The 25390-nt window shown below is 47.2% G+C and overlaps 1 protein-coding gene across 8 annotated transcripts in view; it reads right to left on the bottom strand.

Moving 5' to 3' along the window:
- Window positions 1-24582, bottom strand: part of LIN9 (lin-9 DREAM MuvB core complex component) — a 63623-nt gene extending 39041 nt beyond the window's left edge. For 2 of the 8 annotated variants that reach the window (XM_058702448.1, XM_058702456.1), the window contains exons 1-6: window positions 24484-24582; window positions 17048-17080; window positions 15019-15113; window positions 13678-13782; window positions 4122-4255; window positions 2439-2564 (exon numbers count right to left, since the gene is read on the bottom strand). In XM_058702448.1, coding sequence (XP_058558431.1) covers window positions 2439-2564; window positions 4122-4255; window positions 13678-13782; window positions 15019-15113; window positions 17048-17080; window positions 24484-24562 — 572 coding nt within the window. In that variant the 5' untranslated portion in view covers window positions 24563-24582. Of the gene's footprint in view, window positions 1-2438; window positions 2565-4121; window positions 4256-13677; window positions 13783-15018; window positions 15114-17047; window positions 17081-17585; window positions 17812-19402; window positions 20027-23635; window positions 23817-24483 lie in introns of those variants that run through there. The other 6 variants (XM_058702451.1, XM_058702449.1, XM_058702450.1 and 3 more) reach the window with 6 other exon arrangements.
- Between the last annotated feature and the right edge of the window lie 808 nt (window positions 24583-25390).

Below are 25390 nucleotides of genomic sequence, written 5' to 3' on the forward strand. Positions count from 1 at the left end.
CTGGGTGGCTCAGTCGGTTAAGTGCCCAGCTTTGGCTCAGGTTATGATCTCACAGTTCATGAATTTGAGCCCCACATCGGGCTCTGTGCTGACAGCTCAGAGCTTGGAGCCTGCTTTGGATTCTGTGTTCCCCTCTCTCTCTGTTCTTCCCCTGCTTGCACTGTGTGTGTCTCTCTCTCTCTCAAAAATAAACATTAAAAATTTTTTTTTAAAAATCATTGAAACTAAATTCTGTTTCTACTTGCCCAAGTCACTTTATATTTCCATGCCTTCCCTGAACTTTCCCACCATTTAAGGTGAAAAAGTCTTGGGGCGCCTGGGTGGCTCAGTTGGTTAAGTGTCTGACTTCAGTTCAGGTCATGATCTCGCAGTTAGTGGGTTCGAGCCCCGCGGTGGGCTCCACACTGCCAGTGAGGAGCCTGCTTGGGATTCTCTCTTTCTCCCTCTCTCTGCCCCTCCCCTGCGTATGCACACATGTCCTCTCGCTCTGTCTCAAAATAAATAAACTTAAAAAATAAAGTGAAAAAAATCTTGTACGTGCCTCTAATAGGCAGAGAATATCAGAACTCATGACCTAACATTTCAAAAAATTTTTAAAGTTTCATTTATTTAAGTAATCTCTATACTGCATCGGGGGCTCGAACTCACCACCTCAAGATCAAGAGCCCGTGCTCCTCTAAGCCAGCCAGGTGCCCCAAATTTCAAAATTTCACTCAAAAGTAACATAAGGTTTTCCGGGGCACCTGGGTGGCTCAGTCGGTTGAGCATCTGACTTTGGCTCAGGTCGTGATCTCACGGTTCGTGAATTCCAGCCCCGTGTTGGGGTCTGTGCTAACAGCTCGGAGCCTGGAGTTGCTTCGGATTCTGTGTCTCCCTCTCTCTCTGCCCCTCCACGGCTCGTGCTCTCTCCCCCTCTCAAAAATAAATAGACTTAAAAAAAAAAAAAAGTAATACAAGGTTTTCCAATGTGTTAGAAAGAAAGACAAAACTGGAAAAGGAGAAGTAATGTCACATGAAAAGTAAGTTTTAGGGTGATGGGATGGCTCAGTCAGTTAAGTGTCCAACTTTGGCTCAGGTCATGATCTCTCAGTTCTTGAGTCCAAGCCCCATGTAGGGCTCTGTGCTGCCAGCTCAGAGCCCAATGTGGGGCTGGAACTCACAGACCGTGAGATCATGACCTGAGCTGAAGTTGGATGCTTAACCGACTGAGCCACCCAGGCGCCCCTAAAAAAAAATGTTTTTTAAGCAATTTTCAGAAAATAACAGATAGATTCACTTGATTTTTCTTTCTGGGGTTTTGTTTTTTGAGATAGAATGTGCTTTCGTTTATTTTATTGAGGTATAACAGACATATAACACCTTATATAACTTTTAGGTGTACAAGGGAAAAATTGGGAGAACCACATTATTTCAAATTTTGTACAGAAAGCGGGAATTTGGGGCACCTGCGTGGCTCAGGTGGTTAAATGTCTGACACTTGATGTCAGGTCATGATCTCACAGTTCATGAGATCGAGGCCCACATCAGGCTCTGCCCTGACAGCACAGAATCTGCTTGGGATTCTCATTCTCTCTCTCTCTCTCTCTCTGCCCCTCCCCTGCTCAGGGGTGCTCTCAGAATGGTTCGATATTTGTATATATTGCAAAAAATGTCACCACAATAAACCTAGTCAACATCTGTCACCATATACAGTTAAAATTTTTTCTTGTTGAAGAGAACTCTTAAGATGTGTCAGCAATTTTTTTTTTTTCCTACTGTGGGCAGCCCAACATCATGGGGCTTGAACTCATGGCCCTGAGATCACAACCTGGGCAGAGATCAAGAGTCAGATGGGGGCACCTGGGTGGCTTAGTTGGTTAAGCATCCAGCTCTTGATTTCAGCTCAGGTCATGATCTCAGTGTTCCTGAGATCGAGCTCCAAGTCGGGCACCCAGAGCCTACTTGGGATTCTCTCTCTCTCTCCCTCTCTTTCTGCCCCTCTCCCGCCCTTGTGTTCTCTCAAAATAAATGTTTTTTAAAAAGCAAAACAACTAGGGGCACCTGGGTGGCTCAGTTGGTTAAGCATCAGACTTCAGCTCAGGTCATGATCTCATGGCTTCGGAGTTCAAGCCCCACATCGGGTTCTCTGCTGTCAGCACAGAGCCTGCTTTGGATCCTCTGTGTCCCTCTCTCTTTGCCCCTCCCCCACTAGAGCTCGCTCCCCAAATAACAGCCCCCCTGCCAAATAGTTAAGAAAATAAAAAAAAAAAAAAAAAAAAAAGTATGTTCAAAGCCTGTCATCTGAACAAAGGCTGGTGAATAGGATATATTTAACATACAATTATTCTGAAAAGTTAGGTTCCCAGTATCAGTCCTTGTGAAGATGAAAAAAAACCAATGTGTAATGATACTATCGAGTAATTTATTGATTTTATTTTAAATAAAAATGTTATTTTTACCTCCGTGGTTTTCCCATAAGCCGCCTGATTTTTCCCCATTCTACTCTTGTTAACTTTCTTGTTTTTAGATTGGGAAAAGATTCCTTCAGACATACACAGAAGTCATTATCGCCTTCAAAAAGTGGTCTGTAAAACAGAAATGGTATTTTAAAGGTTAATATACAACAAGCTGCTTCAGACGCATAAATTTCAAAATACGCTTTCCAATTTTCAACATTATACTAATCACCAAATGCCATCTTACGCTTCTACCCAGGACACGTATAAAATGGGCACAGATTCAAAGCGCTAAAACCAAAAGTGGTGTTTGTGAAAGTCTGGGAAACCACGAGTGCTACAAGCTACTCGTGAAACAGGTCTGTGCCTGAGGTTCTAGGAGACACTGCTTTTTGTGAGATCTCACATGAGAGTGTATCCTTTGGGAAGCAGCCTAGCATTTGTCATTATATCTTGGGAGGATGAACGTCAGCTACAAAGTATCTCCGCCCCAAAGGCAAGGCCAACACCAAGGAGTCCTCTTGGAGATTAAATCATTTTTAGAAAACTGGAGGACTCGAGAGGGTTAGACCAGTTCCTGGAGATTCCAGAAGAACTCAGATCACACCAGGACACCCTGGGAGTGTCATAAGCCTACGGAAAAAGCTGTGGACAAAAATAAAACAATCATTCATGAGTTTGGGAAACCAGGAACCAGACTTAGCAATCAAATCACACGTGAGTTTCAGGGTCAGATATGACCATCCACGAGAGTCACTGCAGTGTAGGCAACTGGTTTAGAAACCAGGAAGGGGAAGTCAAGAGAAGCAGCCAGCAGAGCAAGCATCAGTGATTAGCACAGATCCGATTCGATTAGGATGGATAAGAATTCAGAATTGTTTCTATTGTTACTAGTGTTGAATAACTGGATTTCGCCCGGATCTCTATGTTCTATTTAAACATTTATGTATAATTAAAGTATATAAATACTATGTCCCAAATAAAAAGCTTATCTTAAAAATCTCACTGAATCATTTCTACCATTAGTATCTGCTTCTCTACCAATATACTAGCATGTTTTTTAAGTAGCACGCCCAATGGGGCTTGAACTCACAACCCTGAGATCAAGAGTCGGATGCTCTCCTGACTGAGTCAGGCGGGAGTGCCCCAATATACTACCATTTAAAAATCTCAAGATCTGGGGCGCCTGAGTGGCACAGTCAGTTAAGTGTCAACTCTTGATTTCAGCTCAGGTCATGATCCCACAGTTGTGGGATGAGCCCCGCATTGGGCTCTGAGCTGGGCACAGAGCCTGCTTGGGATTCTCTCTCTCTCTCTCTCTCTCTCTCTCTCTCTCTCTGCCCCTCTCCCGCTCTTTCTCTCTCTCTCACTCTCTAAAAAAAGAAAAAAATCTCAAGATTTATAAACCACATCTGGTTCATTACAAATAAGGGAGCTCTGTTTTAGGGTATCCACTCCACAGTCTTTGTAAATTATGATATAGAAATTTTACTTTCATTTGACTTTTCATAAAAATGTGTAACAACTTCTGCAAAAGGGGGGAGGGGAAAACTAGAATGGAGAATAGAAAAAGGAAATCAAAAAATAGAATCAAAACAGACCTATAGGAAAGAGGATGGCTTATAACATTTGAAAAAGTTCAATTTCTGGTTCAAGTGATAATCACGATGCAAGCCAGATACATACTTATCTATATTTGAGTAGAACCATTCATATATGCACCATTTATGTGCTTTGGGAAGCTTGAGTAGGTTACGTAATCGAAAACCAATCTTCTGTGAGGCTTTCTTATCTGGTGTTGACATTGTTGCTGTAAATTTCTACACAATAAAAAGAGATTAATTACAGGTCCATCAAATAAAAATGAACATCTGTAACATCAAAGACACGTGTAAGAAGGCAGATTATGGTTAAGTACTCGAAAAGGTTCAACAACATTTTCTGTTATTACTTAATAAAATAAGCACTCTGATTATTTCTTACAAAGGTAAAACCTCCAGTTTCCTAACCTATTCTGATAAGGAAGGTGACGTGATCGTCCCCATCATGTTAGCACTGCACTACATACAGGAAGAAGAGAAGTGTGACACAGAGAGAAAATGCAAGCACACAGCACTAGGCCCGGAAGGTTCACCGGTGAATCTCGATCAAACCACAGCACCAGTGCTATCAAAATGCTTCAACTCAAGGAAGAAAGAGCTTCCCAACTATTTTTGTGTAGACAGCGTAACAATAAAATCTGCCAAAGTATAATAAAAGGAAATCTCAAAAAATATCACTCATTTGCAAGAATGTTAAAAATGCTTGGAAAGACCTTCCGTGCTCATGGACTGGGAGAATTCATATTTGTTGAAACGTCCATACTATGGGGGCACCTGGGTGGCTCAGTCAATTTATGTGTGGACTCTTGGTTTCGGCTCAGGTCATGACCTCACGGTTCATGGGATCAAGCCCTGCATCGGGCGCCATGCTGTCAGCGAGGAGCCTGCTTGGGATTCTCGCTCTCCGCCCCTCCCTGACTCGTTCTCTCTCCAAGATAAATAAACTTAAAAAAGATGTCCATTGTATCTAAAGCAATCTAAAATTCAATGCAATCCCTATGAAAACTCCAATGGCATTTTCCCCAGAAGTATAACAATCTGAAAATGTTATGGAATCACAAAAGATCCAGAGTAGCCAAAGCAATCTTGAGAAGGAAGAACAAAAACAAAGCTGGAGACATCACATTCCCTAATTTCACACTATACTATGAGCTACAGTAATCAAAACAGTATCATACTGGCATAAAAACACATAGATCAATAAAACAGAATAGAGAGCCCAGAAATAAATGCGTGCACATATGGCCAATTAATTTACAACAAAGGAGGCAAGAATGTACAATGCGGAAAGGACAGTCTCTTCAACAAATGGTGTTGGGAAAACGAGACAGCCACATGTCAAAGAATGAATCTGGACCACTGTCTTTCTTACACCCCACACAAAAATAAACTCAAAACAGATTAAAGACTTGAATGTAAGATTTGAAACCATAAAATTCCTAGGAAAACATGTAAGCAGTAAGCTCCTAGAGCTTGGTCTTGGTGAGGTTTTTTTTTTTTTTTAATTTAATACCAAAGGCAAAGGCAGCAAAAGCAAAAATTAACAAGTGGGACCACATCAGACTAAAAAGCTTCCTTACAGCAAAGGAAACCATCAACAAAACATTTAAAAGGCAGCCTGCGGAATGGGTGCAAATATTTGCAAATTGTGTATCTGATCAAGGGTCAATATCCAAAATATATAAAAAGTTCATGCAACTCAACGGCAAAAAAACCAATCCAATTAAAAAATGAGCAGACGATATGAAGAGACATTTTCCCAGAGCCATACAGATGGCCAACAGGTACACAAAAAGGTCAACAGGAGTCATTGTCAGGGAAAGGCAAATCCACAAAGGGGCATCACCTCCCATCTATCAAAGTGGCCAATATTATAAAAAAGACAAGAAACAACAGGTGTTGGCGAGGATGTGAAGAGAAAGGAACGCTCTTGCACTGTGGGTGGGAATGCGAACTGGTGCGGCCACTATGGGAAACACGGAGGTTCCTCAAAAAATTTGAAAGTAGAACAACCTTGGGGTGCCTGGGGGGCTCAGTCGGTTGAGTGTCCAACTTCGGCTCAGGTCATCATCTCACGGTTCGTGCGTTCGAGCCCCGCGTCGGGCTTTGTGCTGACAGCTCAGAGCCTGGAGCCTGTTTCAGATTCTGTCTCCCTCTCTCTCTCTGCCCCTCATCCAGTTGTGTTCTGTCTCTCTCTCTCTCTCTCTTTCTCAAAAATAAATAAACATTAAAAAAATTAAAAAAAAATAGAACCTCATTCAGTAATTCCACTTCTGGGTATTTATCTGAAGAAAACGAAAACACTACCTTGAAAAGATATTTGCACCGATGCTCACTGTGGTATTATTTATAACAGCCAAAACATGGAAGCTACCTAAGTGTCCACCAATGGATGAAGGGTAATGAAGATGTGGTGGGTATGCACATTCACATGCACGTGTGCACACACACACAGAGGAATATTACTCGGGCATAAAAAACAGAATGAAACTTTGCCACCTGCAATAACACGTATGGGCCTTGAGGGAATTATGCTCAGTGAAGTAAGTCAGAGAAAGACAAACACCGTATGATCTCACGCATCTGTGAAATCTAAAAAAAACTCCCTGAAAAACAAAACAGACCAAAAAACCACAAAAAACCAAAAACCAAACTCATAAATACAGAAAGACTGGTGGTTGCTGGGAGGGGCGGGGGGGACTGAAATAGGGGAGAGGGGTCAAAAGACACAAACTTCCAGTTATGAAGCCAGTGCTTGTGGGCACGTACGTACAGTGTGGTGACTGCAGTAAATAGTGTCCTGAGTATTGAAAGGTTGTAACGGAAGAGATTTTAAAAGTTCTCATCACAAGAGGGGCACCCGGGTGGCTCAGTCGGTTAAGTGTCTGACTCTTGATTTCGGCTCAGGTTGTGATCTCCTGGTTCGTGAGGTCGAGCCTCACATCAGGCTCTGTGCTGACAACACGGAGCCTGCTTGGGATTCTCTCTCCGCCCCTGCCCTTCCCATGCACACACATACACAAGCACTCTCCTTCTCTCAAAATAATAAATAAAACTTAAACAAAAGTTCTCATCACAAGAAACAAAATTTGGAACTACAGCGACAGATGTGTTAACTATTCTTTTTTAAATTTTTTTTTTTTTTCAACATTTTTTAATTTATTTTTGGGACAGAGAGAGACAGAGCATGAACGGGGGAGGGGCAGAGAGAGAGGGAGACACAGAATCGGAAACAGGCTCCAGGCTCCGAGCCATCAGCCCAGAGCCTGACGCGGGGCTCGAACTCACGGACCGCGAGATCGTGACCTGGCTGAAGTCGTACGCTTAACCGACTGCGCCACCCAGGCGCCCCTGTGTTAACTATTCTTATTGTGGTAATCGTTTTGCCATGTACACAAATATCAAATCATTATGTTGTGTGCCTGAAACTTATATAACATTATACATCAATGACATCTCAATTTTCTCAAAGTGTAAAAAAAAAAAAAAAGTTGCCAGATACGACATCACAATATCAAAAGAATGGAACAACACAATCAAGTGGAATGTGGGGACGGTCCAGTATAAGAAAACTATTAACACAGTCTGCCATTATTAATGAATTAAAACAATAAAAATCATATGATCACCTATTGGTGCTAAAGATATTTGATAAAATTCAACATTCGCTAAAAAAAAAATCTCAGAAGTAGACAGAATGAAAATACACAACGTACCAATAGTTAAATAAGTGATACAGCTAAAGCAGTGGTTGGGGGGTTAATTTATAGAATAAATGCCTATATTAGAAGAGAAGAAAGGTCTAAAAAAATAATAATAATAACCTATTCTTCCACCTTAGGTTAGAAAAAGAAGAGCAAAGAAAACCCAAAGCAAGCAGAAAGAAAAAAATAATAAAGATTAGAACAGAGGGGCACCTGGGTGCCTCGGTCGGTTAAACGTCTGACTTCAGCTCAGGTCATGATGTCACGGTTTGTGGGTTCAAGCCCGTCGGGCTCTGTGCTAGGCAGCTCGCAGCCTGAAGCCTGCTTCAGATTCTGTGTCTCCCTCTTTCTATGCCCCTCCCCTGCTCACACTCTGTCTCTCTCTCTCTCAAAAATAAATAAACATGAAAAAAAGATTTAAAGAAAAGATAATGGGAACGCAAGCTGGTGCAGCCACTCTGGAAAACAGTATGGAGGTTCCTCAAAAAACTAAAAAGAGAACTACCCTATGACCCAGCAATTGCACTACTAGGCATTTATCCAAGGGATACAGGTGTGCTGTTTCGAAGGGACACATGCACCCCCATGTTTATAGCAGCACTATCGACAAGAGCCAAAGTATGGAAAGAGCCCGAATGTCCATCGATGGATGAATGGATAAAGAAGATGTGGTATATATCTGTATCTATATCTATATCTATATCTATATCTATATCTATATACACACAATGGAGTATTGCTCGGCAATCAAAAAGAATGAAATCTTCCCATTTGCAACTATGTGGGTGGAACTGGAGGGTATTAGGCTAAGTGAAATTAGTCAGAGAAAGACAAAAATTCTATGACTTCACTCATATGAGGAATTTAAGAGGCAAAACAGATGAACGTAGGGAAGGGAAACAAAAATAATATAAAAACAGGGAGGGGGACAAAACAGAAGAGACTCATAAATATGGAACAAACTGAGGGTTATGGGAGGGTTATAGGAGGGGGGATGGGCTAAATGGGTCAGGGCACTAAGGAATCTACTCCTGATACCATTGTTGCACGATACGCGAACTAATTTGGATGTAAATTTAAAAAAATAAAAAATAAAACAAGTTAAAAAAAACAAGGAAAAAAAAGATTAGAGCAGAAATAAATGAAATAGAAAAATAAGAGACAAAATGATGAAACCAAAAGTTCTTTGAACAGATCAACAAAATGGACAAACCTTTAGCTCTACTGACCAAGAAAATAAACATAGATGGACACCTTCTGAACCTGTAAAACTTATTTCTCTTCATTCCAACCCAAAAGTCATCATCATAGTCAACGTCAAAGTACTAAAAACACAGTCACTAACATGGGAGATAAGACCAAGGTATTGACTATCACTATTTTTTAACGTTGTTTTGATGGAATTACCCAGTAAGAGGAATAAAAACTGTAAAGGAGAAGACAAAAGTCATTATTTGTAGGTGATATGGCTGTCCTACCAAACTCAAGAAAACCAACTGTAGTCACTGACAATAGTAAGAGAATCTAACGAAGCGGGCGAAATCAAAGTTGACGTGCAAAAATCAGTATCCTAGGGGCGCCTGGGGGGCTGGCTCAGTCGGTTGAGCGTCCAACTCTTGACTTTGGCTCAGGTCATGATCTCACAGTTTGTGGGATCGAGCCCTATGCTGGGCTTGGCACTGGTAACACGGGGCCTGTTTGGGATTCTCTCTCTCTCCCTCCCCCGCCTGTGGCTCTCTCTCAAAATAAACAGAAAAACAAAACAAGGGGTGCCTGGGTGGCTCAGTAGGTTAAAAAACCGGCTCTCGGTCTTGGCTCAGGTCATGATGTCACAGTTCGTGGATTCAAGCCCTGTGTCGGGCTCTGCGCTAACAGTGCGGAGCCTGCTTGGGATTCTCGCTCTTCCTCTCTCTGCCCCTCCCCCACTCATGCTTGCACTCGCTCTCTCTCTCTCTCTCTCCCTCTGAATAAACATTTCTGAAAAATCAGTATCTTAAAAAAAAAAAAATCAGTACTTTTCTCTGCATAACTGAGAATCAGTTAGATAATAAAACAGGGGAAATATCCTGTTTATGAAAGCAAAAATGACCAGCACAACAGTATTAAATACTTAGGCATCCCATGAAGAAATGTACAAGATCAACATGGAAAAGTCTGTAAAGTCTACAGAGGACCACCACGGCCCGAATAAGTGGAACCTACCGGCAGTTCTCGGACGGACGGTCTCAGTGTTACAAACACGTCATAGGACATAAAGTAATTCATATTAGTGTGAAACCAATAAAACTCCCAACAAAATTTTTCTCCTAGTTGGGGTGATTCTAAAGTTCCTATGGAAAAATAATTGTGCAAGAAGGGGCACCTGGGTGGCTCGATTGGTTAAGTGTCCGACTCTTGATTTCAGCTCTGGTCATGGTCTCCTGGTTCGTGAGTTCGAGCCCCACATCGGGCTCCACGCTGACAATGCAGTGCCTGCTTGGGATTCTCTCTCCCTCTCTCTCTGCCCCTCCCCCACTCATGCTCTCTCTCTCTCTCTCTCTCTCTCTCTCTCTCTCACACAAAGTAAGCAAACTTAAAAAAAAAAACGTGCAAGGATACTTTTGAGAACCTAAGAAAAGGATATGTAATAATATCTTACCAGATACGAAAACACTATGTAAAAGCATATTAAACAATTTGACACTGGCACATACAGGGACATACTAGACAGAAAGAGATGCAAAGTCTAGAAATAATCCCAAATATATACAGGAACATAGCTTGTGATGCAGGCAGCATCTTAATTTTTTTTTAATTTTTTAACGTATATTTATTTATTTTGAGAGTGAGCGCGAGCAGGGAAGAGGCAGAGGAAGAAAAGAGAATCCCAACACACCCAGCGAGGAGCCCATCAGGGGGCTGGATCACGCGACCTCGAGATCACGACCTGAGCCGGTCGAGAGCCGGATGCAGGCAGCATTTTAAATCGTGATGGACCACTCAGTCAACGAGACCAGGACCACTAAGTAGTCCTCTGGGAAAAATCAAGGTTGCAGTCTCACCTAATCCCTTACTCCAAAATAAATCCCAGATGAAGTGAAAATTGAAGCATTAAAAAAAAAATGAATTAAATACACGTGAATTCAAAAACTATAAATGTCAGACTAAGGAAGATCTTTCCGAGTAAGTATAAACCCAGGGAGTGCTAAAAGGAAAGAGTTGTATTTGACCCTTCAATTTTTTTCAGTCCTGCATGATAAAAAATGCAGAAACAGAGTCAAAAAGCAAGCTACAAACAGAAAAATTACAATCAATATAAACAGGCCAAACGGCTAATATTCTTCACAGATAAAAAATTCTTACGAACGAATAAGAAAATGGTCAACAGTCTAACAGAAAATAGGAAAAAAGACATAAACAGTTTACGGGAAAGAAATCGTTTTTCTCTTCTCTTCTTTGATTATTCAGTTATTTGTCTTTAAAAGTAGGCTTCACATCCAGCACCAAGCTCCGCACGGGGCTTGAACTCGTGACCCTGGGATCAAGACCTGAGCTGAGATCAAGAGTCGGATGCTTAACCAACCGAGCCACCCAGGAGGCCCCAAGAAATCATTTTTCAACCTATGTGAAAAGTACTCGAGGTCACTCACAGCTGAAATGCCAACGAAAACCGGGAAGATGCTATTATCAGATCGGCAAAAAGCAGACGCTCGGTTCCGCGCGGAGCGGCAAGCGCTGGGGAAAGAGGCACCGGGACGGGCTGTGGGGAGGGCGCACCAGCCAGCACGGGGCCTCTGAGAACGAGGTGGGACTGCTGTGCGATGTTGGACTGCTGCAACCACGGGGATGGGGCTGGAGGGTGTTATGCTAAGTGAAGTTAGTCAGAGAAAGACAGACACCGTATGACTTCACTCATATGAGGCCTTGAAGAGACAAAACAGATGAACATAAGGGAAGGGAAGCAAAAGGAATATAAAAATGGAGGGGGACAAAACAGAAGAGACTCTTCAATACGGAGAACAAACTGAGGGCTGCTGGAGGGGCTGTGGCCGGGGGGTGGGCTAAACGGGGAAGGGGCATTAGGGAGGGCACTTGCCGGCATGAGCACGGGGTGTTATCCGTGGGGGGTGAATCGCTGGAATCTACTCCTGAAATCATTATTGCACTAGATGCTAAGTAACTTGGAGATAAATTAAAAGCAAATAAAACAAAACAAAACGTTTAAATGTGCACATCCTGTGATCTGGCAGTTTCACATGTCAGGCATCTGTCCTAGAAAAACACCTGCAAGTTTATACAGGCATGCCTGGATGTTCACGACACCATTATCTGTACTAGTAAAAACTTAGAAACCAATTAAATGCCCGTAAGCCAGAGAACGTATAAACTACGGCATCATAAGGCTGAATAATATATAACGGTAAAAAGAAACAAAACACTGAAGTCTACCTATCCTCTACCTCAATCAATCAGCATGGCCAAGTCTCAAAAACAGACTTAATTAAAAAAAAATTTTGTTTTAATCTTTATTTATTTTTGAGAGAGAGAGAGACAGAGACAGAGCGTGAGCAAGGGAGGGGCAGAGAGAGGGAGACACAGAATCCGAAGCAGGCTCCAGGCTCCGAGCTGTCAGCACAGAGCCCCATGTGGGGCTTGAACTCACGGACGGTGAGATCACGACCTGAGGCGAAGTCAGATGCTTAACCAACTGAGCCACCCAGGTGCCCTAATTTTTTTTTTTTAAACGTTTGTTTATTTTTCAGAGAGAAAGAGAGAGAGAGGGAGCGCACGCCAAGTCGGCGAGGGGCAAAGAGAGAGGGGGTCAGAGGATCCAAAGCAGGCTCTGTGCTGACATCAGCAAGCCGATGCTGGGGCTTGAACTCGCGAACCACGAGAGCATGAACTGAGCCAATGTCAGACGCTTTACTGACTGAGCCACCTATGCACCCCCAAAACAGACTTTTAAATGAAAAACTAAATTACAGAATGATGTGTATATTATCATGAAAATAATACTACAAATAGAATTTTAGAACCAGAAACATTAAAGAATACCACATATTTTCTGTGAACACCTATTTAAAGTTTTAGAAAAATCCTATAAAGACCTAAAAGGATAATCAAACTCATCACAGCAGTCACTAGTTACTGAGGGAAGCAGACCTAGGGAATGGGTAGAGGTAAAAATTAACGATTGGAAAAATTGTAAATTTACAGAAAAGTTGCAAAGATATGCCCCTCACCCAGCTCTCCCTAATGTTAACACCTTCCATAACCATGGTTTGTTAAAACTAAGACATTAGCAGTGGCACAACAGTATTAACTAAACTACAGACTTTACCACTAATGTCCTTTTCCTGTCCCGGAATCCAATTCGGGATAGCACATCATACTTCAAAAACTGAACTTTTTGGGGTGCCTGGGTGGCTCAGTCGGTTCATCACCTGACTCTTGGTCTCAGCTCAGGTCATGAGCTCATGGTTCGTGGGATTGAGCCCCACATCAGGCACTGGGCTGACAGCGTGGAGCCTGCTTGGGATTCTCTCTCTCTGCCCTTTGCCTGTGAGTGCTCTCTCTCTCAAAAATAAATGTTTAAACACACACACACACACAAAACATACTTTCCAGTCATTAAGTAAAATGTTTTCTCCCCTCTCATTTCCTTACAAAACTCCGAACTGACACCCTATTACCAAATCCTACTTGTTTTCAGTCCACTCTCCTCTCCATGCTTGCAAGTGTGCATTTGTGAGACAGGTCTGGCTTTCTACGCTGGGAAAAAGTCCACCAATAAAATAATGGCCTTTCTAGGTTACTAATACAGGAGACGAGTTAGAGCACTGACTTAAGAAGAAGAACTTGTTACTTGAGACGTAACAGAATAATAAAAATAAACCTGATCACGTGAGCACTTGCTCGCCTCCCTTCCCGTGAACAAAATGCTTGTGACACACGTACCTGCGGGACCATCGCCACTCTCTGGTTTCTTTTAGGGGACCTGGTATTTATTTGTCTGTCGTCTTCGTCAGAAAAGAGTCGACTTCGCTTTGAGTTTCTGAAAGGCTAGGATAGAAATTTGTTTCTTTAATAAAAAGACCGAACACTTCTCATTTTTCTTCCAAAATCTAATCCTGTACCTGGGTGATCCAGCTGAGGCTGGAAGGGATGGAGTGTCGGTGATACCAAGCGCTCAAAGTCAGACGTGACTGATCTTAGATTTACAAAGCAGTGACGCGCATACTGATGCAATCTGTTTACAATTCAAACACCTAGCTGATGAATAAAATTGGAACCCAAGTGGCCTTAGAAGCCTTGAACGTGCAAGAGGAAAGTAAGCTCTGACAATTCCAGACCTCGTCGTGTCAGTGCTCAGATTGACAGCAGGGGGTGTATCATACGGCGTCCGCCGCACAGGGCTGGGCTGGACAAAGTTACTAGATCACGCGAGAGACTCAACTGAAATGTGTAATAACATACTAGACACTCTGTCGAGAACTGTTACCCGAATTTCCATTTGTGAACAAAAGCACAAGATTCCTATCTCGGGTATCTGATAAGTGCCCGGAGAACCGAACTAGACCACAGAACCAGAACTGGCTTAAGTGCCCAAAAGACATCATACGCTTAAGGGTCAGTAATACGAACAATTTTACAGTCCACCCTGGGTTCGGAGGCCTCAGCAACAGAGAAGGACAACAGAAGTAATATCCCAATCGTACCCACATCCTGTTTCAAATCCTTGTCCCAGCACTGGACACGGTCTCCCGCCCAGCTGGAAGGGAGGTAGGCACAGAGGGTTCACAGCATATGGCCAGCATCCAACAGAGTCAAGGCTAGAGGTGCCGGGCCTTGAAATTAAACCCACCGAGAGTCTTAACATTCCATAGCCCTGGCAGGAAGTCCCTTCTATCATACCTGTACTTACCCTTGACCTACGTGAGATTTTGAGATCTTACCACTTACTTCTATATCTTTTTGCAGGGAGCATGTGAAATTTTCTGTATTCTAAATAAAGTATGATTTGGAGTGATCAGAGGTTGGTGTGTGTGGTTTTTTGTTTGTTTTTCGTCTTGCCTACTAAAGAAACTGCAATTGCTTAACAAATGCCTGATGACCAGATTATCAAAGGCTACTGATGGAGTATGATCGTATACTACTCAATGACACTTAAAGACTCAGATGCCTGGAGATGGGGAAAACCTTGGGAAACTCTTGCTGTCCTGTAAGAATCTGCACATGACAATAATACAGACAATTTAGCTATCATATTCTAAAGAGTAAGAAACACTAATTCCTTACCATTTCCACAGTAGACCCCGTGTTCCTGCCTTTCCAAACAGGTGTTTTTTGTAAAGAGCTGTACTTTTCATTCCGTGTGTTAGATAAGCTTCCCTCTGTAATAAGTAATTATTACTAATAAGATTTAAGTTCAAAGGATTTTATACTACAAACATTGCCTTTTTATTAACAGCAATATATCTGAAATATTTACCAATATGGAAAAAATATACTGAGCATAGTAATTTTGGTTTATTACAAATAAAAAATCTCTTCCGTATTTTTTTTTGTCAAGCGCTACATAATTGGACAAGGCACTGAATCTTGAAAGTATTAAATTCTCCTATTAAAATATGTGTGGTTTCTTTCTTTGTGTTTTAGTAATTCCTTCATTCTAATTTGCTAAGAATAAGAAGCACAATCTGATTGAAAACAGGCAGTGGAAAAATGGAAAAAGCTTCTGACTTTGAATTTAGAGTATATTTCTAAACGTTTCCTGCTTCGATATGTGAAACCCTGGATATACAAAAATAAAACGTGTGGGTGTTTCTGTTTTCCTTGATTCAAAGAAATGTCTTCAGAGCTATCTGCAACCGGAAACAATCCGATCAGGTAACTGATTAGAGATATTATGAAAATAAAGAGAGCGAGTTCAATTTTTATAAAAAGGATATGTTTATATAAAGACACAGAAAACTAGGATGAATACACACAAGACAGTTATTTTTATTTCCTTCTAGGTGCTCATCAGCATTTTCTAACCGTTTTCTGTAAGAAATATATCACTTGTACATGTGCTTTTTGAAAGCGAAATGGTTTTAATATTGGGAAGAAAAGAATAACGGAATACTTTTTTCAGGTGTACATTTGAAGAAGCACAAAAAAGGCAGAGTGGGGCTGACCCTGTCAGGCAAACACATCAGGGTAGTCATAGACACAAGCGTTCTCAAGCCGGGACTTAATGTGGAAAACCACCGACACAACACACAACACAGTAGCTCTAAAAACTAAAAGTACTGAACAAGTACTACAAGTACTCTGAGCGTAGCCCGGTTCAGGATTTACTTACCCAGCAGAATCCTGCTCAAGCAAAATCTCAAAACAAACTACAGTAAGAGGGGTGGCCAGTGTACGTGCAGAAAGAAAGAGCAAGACCAAGGAACATGTACAACTTTTCTTCCGAGAAAAGTACTATCATTCTTTTATTTCAAGAGACTTACGTTATTACTTTTAAGGCAAGATTCCTAAAAAATGAACTCATGCAAAAATACAGCTGAGCACAGTTGTTCAATAAAATGCTTTCACTCTAGGGGCGCCTGGGTGGCTCAATGGGTTGAGCATCCGACTTTGGCTGGGGTCATGATCTCACAGTTCGTGGGTTCGAGCCCCGTGTCAGGCTTTGTGCTGACAGCTCAGAGCCTGCTTTGGATTCTCTGTCTCCCTCTCCCTGACCCTACCCCACTTGTGCTCTCTCTCTCTCTCTCTCAAAAATAAATAAGCATTTTTTAAAAGCCTTAATTAAAAAATGCTTTCACTCTACTATGATGTCTGCAATGTTTAGTTAAAAAGTTCTTGGGGTTTGGGGCACCTGGCTGGCTCAGTCGGTAGAGTGTGTGATTCCTGATCTGGGGGTCATAAGTTTGGGCCCCACATTGGGGGTAGAGATTACCTGCAAATTATAAAAAAGTTATTTAAGCAATAATTCTAGAGAAAATTTTTCTATGTCTTTTTAAGATTTTATTATTCATAAGTAATCTCTACACCCACTGTGGGACTCAAACTCACAACCCTGAGATCAAGAGTCTCATGCTCTACCGACTGAGCCAGCTGGGCACCCCAGGGGAAAAAATTTCTTAGTAATTTCCAACAACCAAGGACCAATTCTCCTATAACAGTCTATGAATTTAAAATTTCATCAGTGAAAACCAATACTTAAACGTTAGAATGAAGCCTAATTTAGAAAGAAAAGAGAAACATTGTATCCCCATTAATTTAACGAATTAAATTTCCACCTTAATGCCATACCTGAAGGATCGCGCTATGATCTTACCTTTTAAACTGACAAGGGCTTTTGCTGAAGAGCCTGCAAGGAAAACAAATCAGTGTTATTTCAGAATCGACATGAGAGAAACAGAACTTGGCTACAGGGTGAAAGTGGCCCATCTGGTTTTAGGGGTGTAGAGACTGAAGTGGCAGGGGGGTGTGCAATCAGAGGTAACCAGAGCTGGGGCACCTGGGGGGCTCAGTCGGGTAAGCGTCTGCCTCAATTTCAGCTCAGGTCGTGATCTCACGGTTCCTGGGATGGAGCCCCGCGGCGGGCTTTGCGCTGACAGCTCAGAGCCTGCTTGGGATTCTCTCTCTTCCCCCCTCCCTCCCTCTCTGTCCCTCCTCCGTTTGCACTCCTCTCTCTCGAAAATACACACACATTAAAAAAATAGAAAGAACCAGCGGGCCATCCCAGCTGCAGGCCAGAACTCAGGCAAAGTAAGGACAAGCTAGAGAGAGCTATCGGGAGTCCTGTGGAAGTTGTGAGAGTTGGGGGAGGGAAGGCAGGGAAGCGTCGGCACAGAGGGATTTGGGATCCTCACCCAGAAGTGTCCTGGTGCTGGAGAAGGAAAAGAGAAAGGAACACGGCCATTTACTGAAGCAAAGATCAGCATTGGCAGCGGAGTGGAGAAAAGAGAAGGTGAAAAGGATCCAGCGGGACTGTCAATCAGGCAGGGGGTCCCCTGGGAGTCTAGAATGCAGGTGTGTGCACCCTTCAGGACTCCCCAGCTGGAGTCAGAGCAGCCCAGAGGGGCTGGCACACAGCTGGAGGGCTCTCTGACAAAAACACGCCTTCGTGTGTATTTGAATAGCCCGGAGGCTCCTCACACACCCAGAATCTGTTGTTAATAAAGGTCCGAGGGGCTCTGTCGCCGGGAACCCTCAGCCCCCCTCTAAACAGCCGGCCTCCAGGCTCTGGTCGCTGTCCTGCGGGCGCTGGGGGCGAGCGGAAGCAGAGAAACCACAGGGAAGTACATGTTGATGAGGCAGGGAGCGTGCTACATTGAAAAGTATCAGAACTGGATACGTATACTGCAAAGAAGTCCAGGTCGCTTGCAAAATAATAGGGGCACCTGGGTGGCTCAGTTGAGTGTCTGACTTCGGTTCAGGTCACGATCTCTGGGTTCGTGACTTCGAGCCCCGCATCGGGCTCTGTGCCGACGGCTCGGAGCCTGGAGCCTGCTTCGGCTTCTGTGTCTCCCTCTCTCTCTGCCCCTCCCCCCTCTCAAAAATAAATAAACACTAAAAAAATTGAAAACAAACAAAAAGTCACACCCGAACCCACAGACACAGAGAACAGTTTGGTGGCTGCCAAAAGCGAGGGCTGGGGGTGTGGGCAAAATGGCCAGAAGTCTCAAAAAGGCACTAACTTCCGGCTGTAAGAGAAATAAACGCTGGAGATGTGGTGCACGGCTGCTAAGAAAGCAGATCTGAAAAGTGCTGGTGGTAGGAGAAAAAAGCCCAACCATGGGTGGTGATGGATGTTGACTAACCCACGTGACATGATCACTTCACATGTATCAAGTCATGATGTTGCACTCCTGAAACTAACGCAATGTTAAGCGTCAATTTTATCTCAATGTTGAAAAATCAACAGGAAAACCCTTTCTCTGCTCCAGAAGAGAAACTGTTCACAGAATTCCGGATGAGCAAAAACTCCCTCTTTTAACTTTAAAAACAAAAACAAAACTGTTGAGAACACCTTTTTTTCTGTTACTATAGTCATAGTCAAATTATTACATATCATTCCTCATTTTTAAGTCTGTTTCATTAAAAAAATTTTTTTTAGGGGCGCCTGGGTGACGCAGTCGGTGAAGCGTCCGACTTCAGCCAGGTCACGATCTCGCGGTCCGTGAGTTCGAGCCCCGCGTCGGGCTCTGGGCTGACGGCTCGGAGCCTGGAGCCTGTTTCCGATTCTGTGTCTCCCTCTCTCTCTCTGCCCCTCCCCCGTTCATGCTCTGTCTCTCTCTGTCCCAAAAATAAAAAAAAAACGTTGAAAAAAGAAAAGAAAAAAAAAATTTTTTTTAATGTTTACTTATTTTTGAGAGAGAGAGAGAGAGAGACAGAGCATGAGTGGGGGAGGGACAGAGAGAGAGGGAGCCACAGAATCCAAAGCAGGCTCCAGGCTCTGAGCTGTCAGCACAGAGCCAGACACGGGGCTCGAACTCACAGACCATGAGATCATGACCTGAGCTGAAGTCGGACGCTTAACCGACTGAGCAACCCAGGTGCCCGTAAGTCTGTTTTATTTTAGAACCAGCTACTTCTCACCTCAGTTACTGTGACATCCATTTATGTTTGATGGAATATAATCTACAATCAGGCAGCAGTTAAGTTATTCAAAAGTTTGGTCATTTACCTGCACTGAGAAAAGACAAAATTTTAAATGGCATGTTCAAAATGTGTATAAACATCTTTAAGGAGCCAATCCGTTAGGGCATTTCCTAAAACACACAAACAAATACAGGATGATCTCGGGGGATAAAGTAAGAAAGAGGACTATGAACTAGGTAAAAAATCAGAGAAGGCAGAGTCATTCTCCTTGTTGTTTAACAGAAAGAAGCAGCCATGATTCACAACTCGTACGAATGGACAACAGACTTGAAATGAAAAGCCACGGATAAGGTACGGCAGTTCTGGCTACGAAACGTTCTCACGCAGCTCAGATCCCGAACTTCAGCCGACTTTTCCTCCGCAGGCAGGATGAGAGAGGCTTGTAGAAACAGACAAGCCATCAACACCAAAGCCACTCTTGCTCTCACTCGACTCTCTTGCCTCGATGTGGAGAACGGGTGGGTAACAGGACACCTTAACAGCCTCCAAACAGCAGCCGGGTTTAATGACAGCGGAAGTAGAAGCATGGGGGAGAAGTGAGGGAGCAAGGCCATAAAGTCTAGCTAAAAAGCCTCACGTAGCGCAACATGACGGGGAAGCAGCTGGCGGACAGGGCACGTATCCACCTGGCTGCCAAGAGAATCTGGTTGGTTTTGGAAAGAGCAGTGAGCATTCACTCCCCCGGTGAATACGCAGAGTGCTGACTGCACACACACACCCCCACCCCCCCCCCCCACCCCCCCCCCCCCCCCCCGTCCCTGCTCGAGGCACTGGGGCTTCAACAGCAACGCAGAAGAGCCAAAGGCCCCACTGTCATGCACTTCACGTTCTAAGGAGGGGAGATGAACAGATACATCGAGTGGTGATAAGCACTGGGTGGGGACGGGGGGGGGGGGGGGGGCGGGCAGGATATCAGGAACGTGGGCAGGGGGTGGGAGCGGGAAGACTGTTTCCATGAGGTGCTCGTGATCAGTTAGCTGCTCTGTTAGGTGATATCTGAGCAGAGATCTGAAGGAAGAGGTGCGAGCCTCAAGGGTATCCATTCCTGCTCCGTGAAGGTAAGACTCTGTCCTAGGGATTCTGACCTACCCCTTTTGGCCTTTTTTTTCTTTTTCGAGGGGCCACATAGCATAATGGTTAAGGGCACACATCGAGACTAGCTATATTTGAATCTTGGTTCTGCCACTTTTTTGCTGTGTTACCTGAAGCAATTTACTTAATTTCTCTGTGCTGCTGATCCTTCATTTGTGAAACAGGGATTAAACGAGTTACCGTATGTGAAAGTGCTCAGAGAACAGTGCCCATAGCACATGGCTAATTTTTATATCGTGCTTATCATTAGTATTACTTTGATCAATTAGAAAAAAAAAACTTCTAGGCTAAGCACATGGATTTTACAGGCTGGTGCACAGAAGTTAGGACACGGGCTGTATGTGTGTATATGTGCTGAATATGTTTGTTCGTTCGTTCATTCAACAAAGTATTCACCGAATGCCTCCTGCAGCACCATTCCAGGGGCTGGGATTAGCTGCCGGAAGAGACAGAGCCTCTGCTCTCAGCACGCTTACAGTCTAGTGGGAAGAGACACACAATAAACAAGTACAGGAAATGATAATGATACGTGCAGTTGTCATAAAGGAAACAAACGAAGTGATCTCACTGTGTGTGTGGCGGGGGTGGGGGGGTGGGGGGGGGTACTTCACATAGGGTGCTGAGGGAAGTCTTCTCTGAGGAGCTAACATCTAAAAAGGACTAGTCTTGAGGGAGCAGGAGGTCAAAGCACTGGGTCTGGGCAGAAGAAATACCAGGTACAAAAACCCTGAGATAGAGCGTTTAGAGCATTCAAGGAGCAGCAGGGCAAAGGCCATTGTGCTCAGGGAGCAGGTCATGGGAAAGGGTCAGAGAAGTAAGGCAGGTGTCAGGCATGAACCGGAAAGGCAAGCAGGAAGAAAACCAGAGCCGGTGCCTTCTCCAGGGGGCTTCCAACCAATCTCATGGACAGACGCAAAGCCACAGCTGTGACCACTGCCAGCAAGAAGTTACAAGACCGAATAAAAAGGTTTCATAAGAAGGTGTCACCTTGTCCGGGAGGATGGAAAATAACTTTCTAAAGAAGCTTGGGGGTAAAGGATGTAAAGGATAAACAGACATCAACTGCAAGCAAGGGAAAGGAAGAACATTCCAGATGGTGAGAAGAGCGTGTGCAAAGGCCTTGCAAAAAAAAAGAAAGCCTGGTGAGTACAGGGACTGAAAAAGGTCAAATTTGGCTCAAAGGGACAGGATGAGGGGCTCCTGGGTGACTCAGTCGGTTAAACATCTGACTCCTGATTTTGGCTCAGATCATGATCTCACAGTTCGCGGGTTCAAGCCCTGAGCCGGGCTCCGAGCTGGCAGTTCAGAGCCTGCTTGGGATTCTCTCTCTCTGCCCCTCTCCCATTCGTTCTCTTTCTCAAAATAAATAAACTTAAAAAAAAAAAGGGACAGTAGGAGAAGAAGAGTGGTACCAAACAAAGCTGGAGAGGTGGGCGTGGCCAGAGTCCAAAGGCCCCTTTGGCTGTGATAGTGTCCCCAGCAGCAGGATGACACATGCCCTCTAGAAGGACTGCTCTGACCCCTTGGAGGTTGCAGGGTAGGGGCGGGCAGTGGGTTAATGGGAGGCCGGGAGGCTGAAGGGATTGGTGCACGGGCGTGTCGGGTGATGGGGAGAAGGTGAAAGTTACAAGACGTGGTCAGGTCCTTGTCACGGGAGGTGGAAGACACAAGTGCCCAAGTTTTCATGAGCGCTGGGGGGAGCTGTTCATTAAAGGCAGGAACTACTGGCAGGACTTCGTCCTGGGGGGGGGTGGGGACTATGAGGTCGGTCCTGAACCCCTGAAGTTGAGGATTTCACATCCGACAGCAGATGTGAGATATGCAGCGGCTGCAAGGAGAGGCCTGGGTTTCCTCGTACACAGGGACTGGCGAGAGGACTTCCGTCAACCAAAAAGCACTTAAGGAGCATCTGGGTCACAGCAAGTACGCGTATGGCAGCTTTCATTATTGGTAACGTTACACTGGCTCCTGGCTAATGCATTGGCCAGTCCCTTCGACTCAAATTGGCAAAGAAACCTGCTCTTTCCAGCATCAAACTGAAAATCACTTCCCACGAATCTTCTCCAGGTTCATTAGTAGCGCGTCAATTCAACATAAATCAAGCGTTCACATCCACCTGACACATGGCACCGCGTGTGACCAAGGAGGGCGGCAGTCCCTGCTTGCAGCAAGTTGTGGTCTCACTAAACAAGACGTCCCTGCACGCACACAGGTGCACGGCCCGTGTGCACCCCTGCGACCCGGAGAGGTCACAACGTGACACCAACGATGGTGACGCAGTCTGAGAGCGTCGCTGGCGTTTGAATCCTGGTACCTACGGCCCCCAAGTCTCTACCGAGAATCCTAGTAGGTCCTCAATAAATACTTAACGGTGACGAGCAAATATTCCAAATGACAGTTACAAGAAAGCCGCTTCAAACACCCCTCATCTCATGTCAACCGAAGGACCGGCCTTCAAAATCACAGGTCCGGTGGTGGTGACTCCTGACACGCGCTGACCACCCCCGTCCCCAAGAGAGCAAGGACTCCCGGGTGGCCGGCACGTGGCGTGCAGGCCCACCCTCACCTGGGGACGTCCGTCGCCACAATCCCTGTCCTCTCCAAACCGGAAACAACGCTCAGGGCAGGTCTACCCTTGCGCCACGTCCAATGCAGGGTGGGGGGGGGGGAGGGGGGGGACAGCCACACCTGACCACCTGCTGCAACTAGCAAACGTTAACATTGAAAACCCCGCTCCCCAGTCACTCCAGCCCCACGTGAGGGCTCCCCGGCCCCCCGTGGCGGGGGCCAGCACCCCGACGATCCCGCGGGGCACTCGGTTCTGGGCCCACAACAAACCCACGACTCCGACTCTGCCCACACAACTTTCCGCCAGTTGGGCAACTCGAACCTCCCTAACTCCGCGACGCGGTCGTTGGCCGCGACCCCCACGAAGGGCACGGAGGAGGCTGCGCGCCGCCCTCCTGGGACAAGCGTCCACGTGTCCCGCGCGCCCGGCGGGAGCGCACGGCGACGGGGACCCGCTTCCGTTCCGCCGGGACCCTCGCGACCGACGGGCGGGCACGCACGCACCGGACGGGGAGCGGGGGCCCTTCTGCGACCAACTCGGGCGTCCGCCTCCCCCCCCCCCCCCCCGACTTCAGACGACGGCGCTGCGGATTCCCACCTCGCGTCCCACGGGGCCCCGAGCAGGGGCCTGGCGCCCTCCAGCGCTGGCCGCGGGCGAGCACCACCCGGGTCACGGGGGCGGAGGGAGGCGAGCCAGGAAGGGCACGGGCGGTGCGCGCCGCGATGCTCTCGGCCGTGGAGGAGGGCACGCGCGCGCACGGGGAAGTGTGCGGGGTGGGGGCGGCCCGGGTCCTCCCCGCCCCCCCGCCCCCGGGAAGGCCCACGGCCACCTGTGGTCCCGGGGGAAGGGGCCAGCGCTGTGACACGGAAACACTTCCAGGGGTGGACACGCCGGAGGAGGAGGCGGGGGGAGGGGGGGGCGGACAGCGGGGGGCGGTGGGGGGATCCCCGGCGCCCGCAGAGGCAGGAGCCGCGACAGGACGCCCGGCCCGGCCGGGGCGGCCCCCTCCCCGGCCCCGGGCCCTCGCGGCCGCGGCCGGGCGAGTTACATAACCCCGCCGGGCGAGCGGGGCGGGCGGCGAGGACGGCCCCCCGCGGCCCGGGGCCGCTCCTCCCCCACCCGGCCCGGGGCCCGCGTGCGGCCCGGGGGCGGCGGCCCCTGCCCCCACCCCCCGCCCCGGCCGGCGCGCGCCGCCGCCCCCGGGCTTTCGGTTTCCGGCCCCGGCGCTCACACCACCCCAGAAACCCACACACACAGGCACCATAACAAAGGCGGCGACGCGGCGGCAACACGGCGGCGGGAGCCCTGGGGGAGCGCGCCGGGGCCGGCGGCCGGCCCCGCCTGCCCGGCGGAGGGCACGGCCGCCCGCCCCGGCCGGCGCGGCCCGGGGCGGGGGGGGCGGGCGGCCGGCGGGAGGCAGGGGCGCGCTCGGAGGCGCTACTCACTCTCGTCAGGCAACTGGTCGAGCTCCGCCATCTTGAACGAGCCGCGCCGCTTTTTCAAAGGCTGCCCGCCGCGGTGCATTGTGGGGCGGAGACTGTCTTTGCGAGGGAGGTTCGAATGCGGCGCTCGCTGCCCGCGGCGCGGCCGGCTGAGGCGGGCCGGGGAGGGGTGCGGCCGAGCGGGCGCGGGCGTGGGGAGGAGGGGGTGGGGGGAGGCGGGGGAGGCGGCCGCGGCCCGGCCCGGCGCCGGGGCGCGCGGGGAAGCGGCCGCGTCCCGCCCGGCCCTCCCGGGGCCCCCGCCGCGGGCGCTGCTGCGGACGGAGGGGGGCGCGGCGGGGCAGGCGGGCCCGAGGGGCCCGCGGGGTGGCGGCGGGGACCTGCGGGACAGCCCCGGCCGGGTGGCCACGTTGGGCGCTCGGGCCGCCGCCGCCGCCGCCGCAGGGCGGCTGCTCTGCTCGCCGCGACACCGCGCGGCGAGCGCGGAGGGCATCGCCGGCCCGGCGACCCGAGGCGGCGGCGGCAGCGGCGGCGGCGGCGACGCGGCAGGGTGGCGGGGCCCCTGCCCGGGAGTGTGCCCGGGACACCGATGAAAGCCCGTCCCGCTGGGGGACACGTTTCACGGTCCAGCGATACGCCACCGTGGCCGGTGCACAGCGCATTTAACAGATGCTAACGAGCCCCGAGCCTTTCCCTCCGGGGGTCGTGGGGGTGGGGGAGGGGTGGGCAGAAGGGGTAATGGAAAGACGACACGGGTGACTTCCAGGAACTAGAAGCGGAGGCGTGGTAGACAGGTGAGGCCGGATCAGCGCTCGGAGGCTGGGCCGAGGAAGCCCTCGGACTTGCACTGGGGCAATGGGGGAGTCGGCTTGGCAAAGATAGGGTTGACATGCTTGCATTTGTGTTGAAGAAC

This window comes from Neofelis nebulosa, chromosome 15 (assembly GCF_028018385.1).
Source record: "Neofelis nebulosa isolate mNeoNeb1 chromosome 15, mNeoNeb1.pri, whole genome shotgun sequence".
Lineage (NCBI taxonomy): Eukaryota > Metazoa > Chordata > Mammalia > Carnivora > Felidae > Neofelis > Neofelis nebulosa.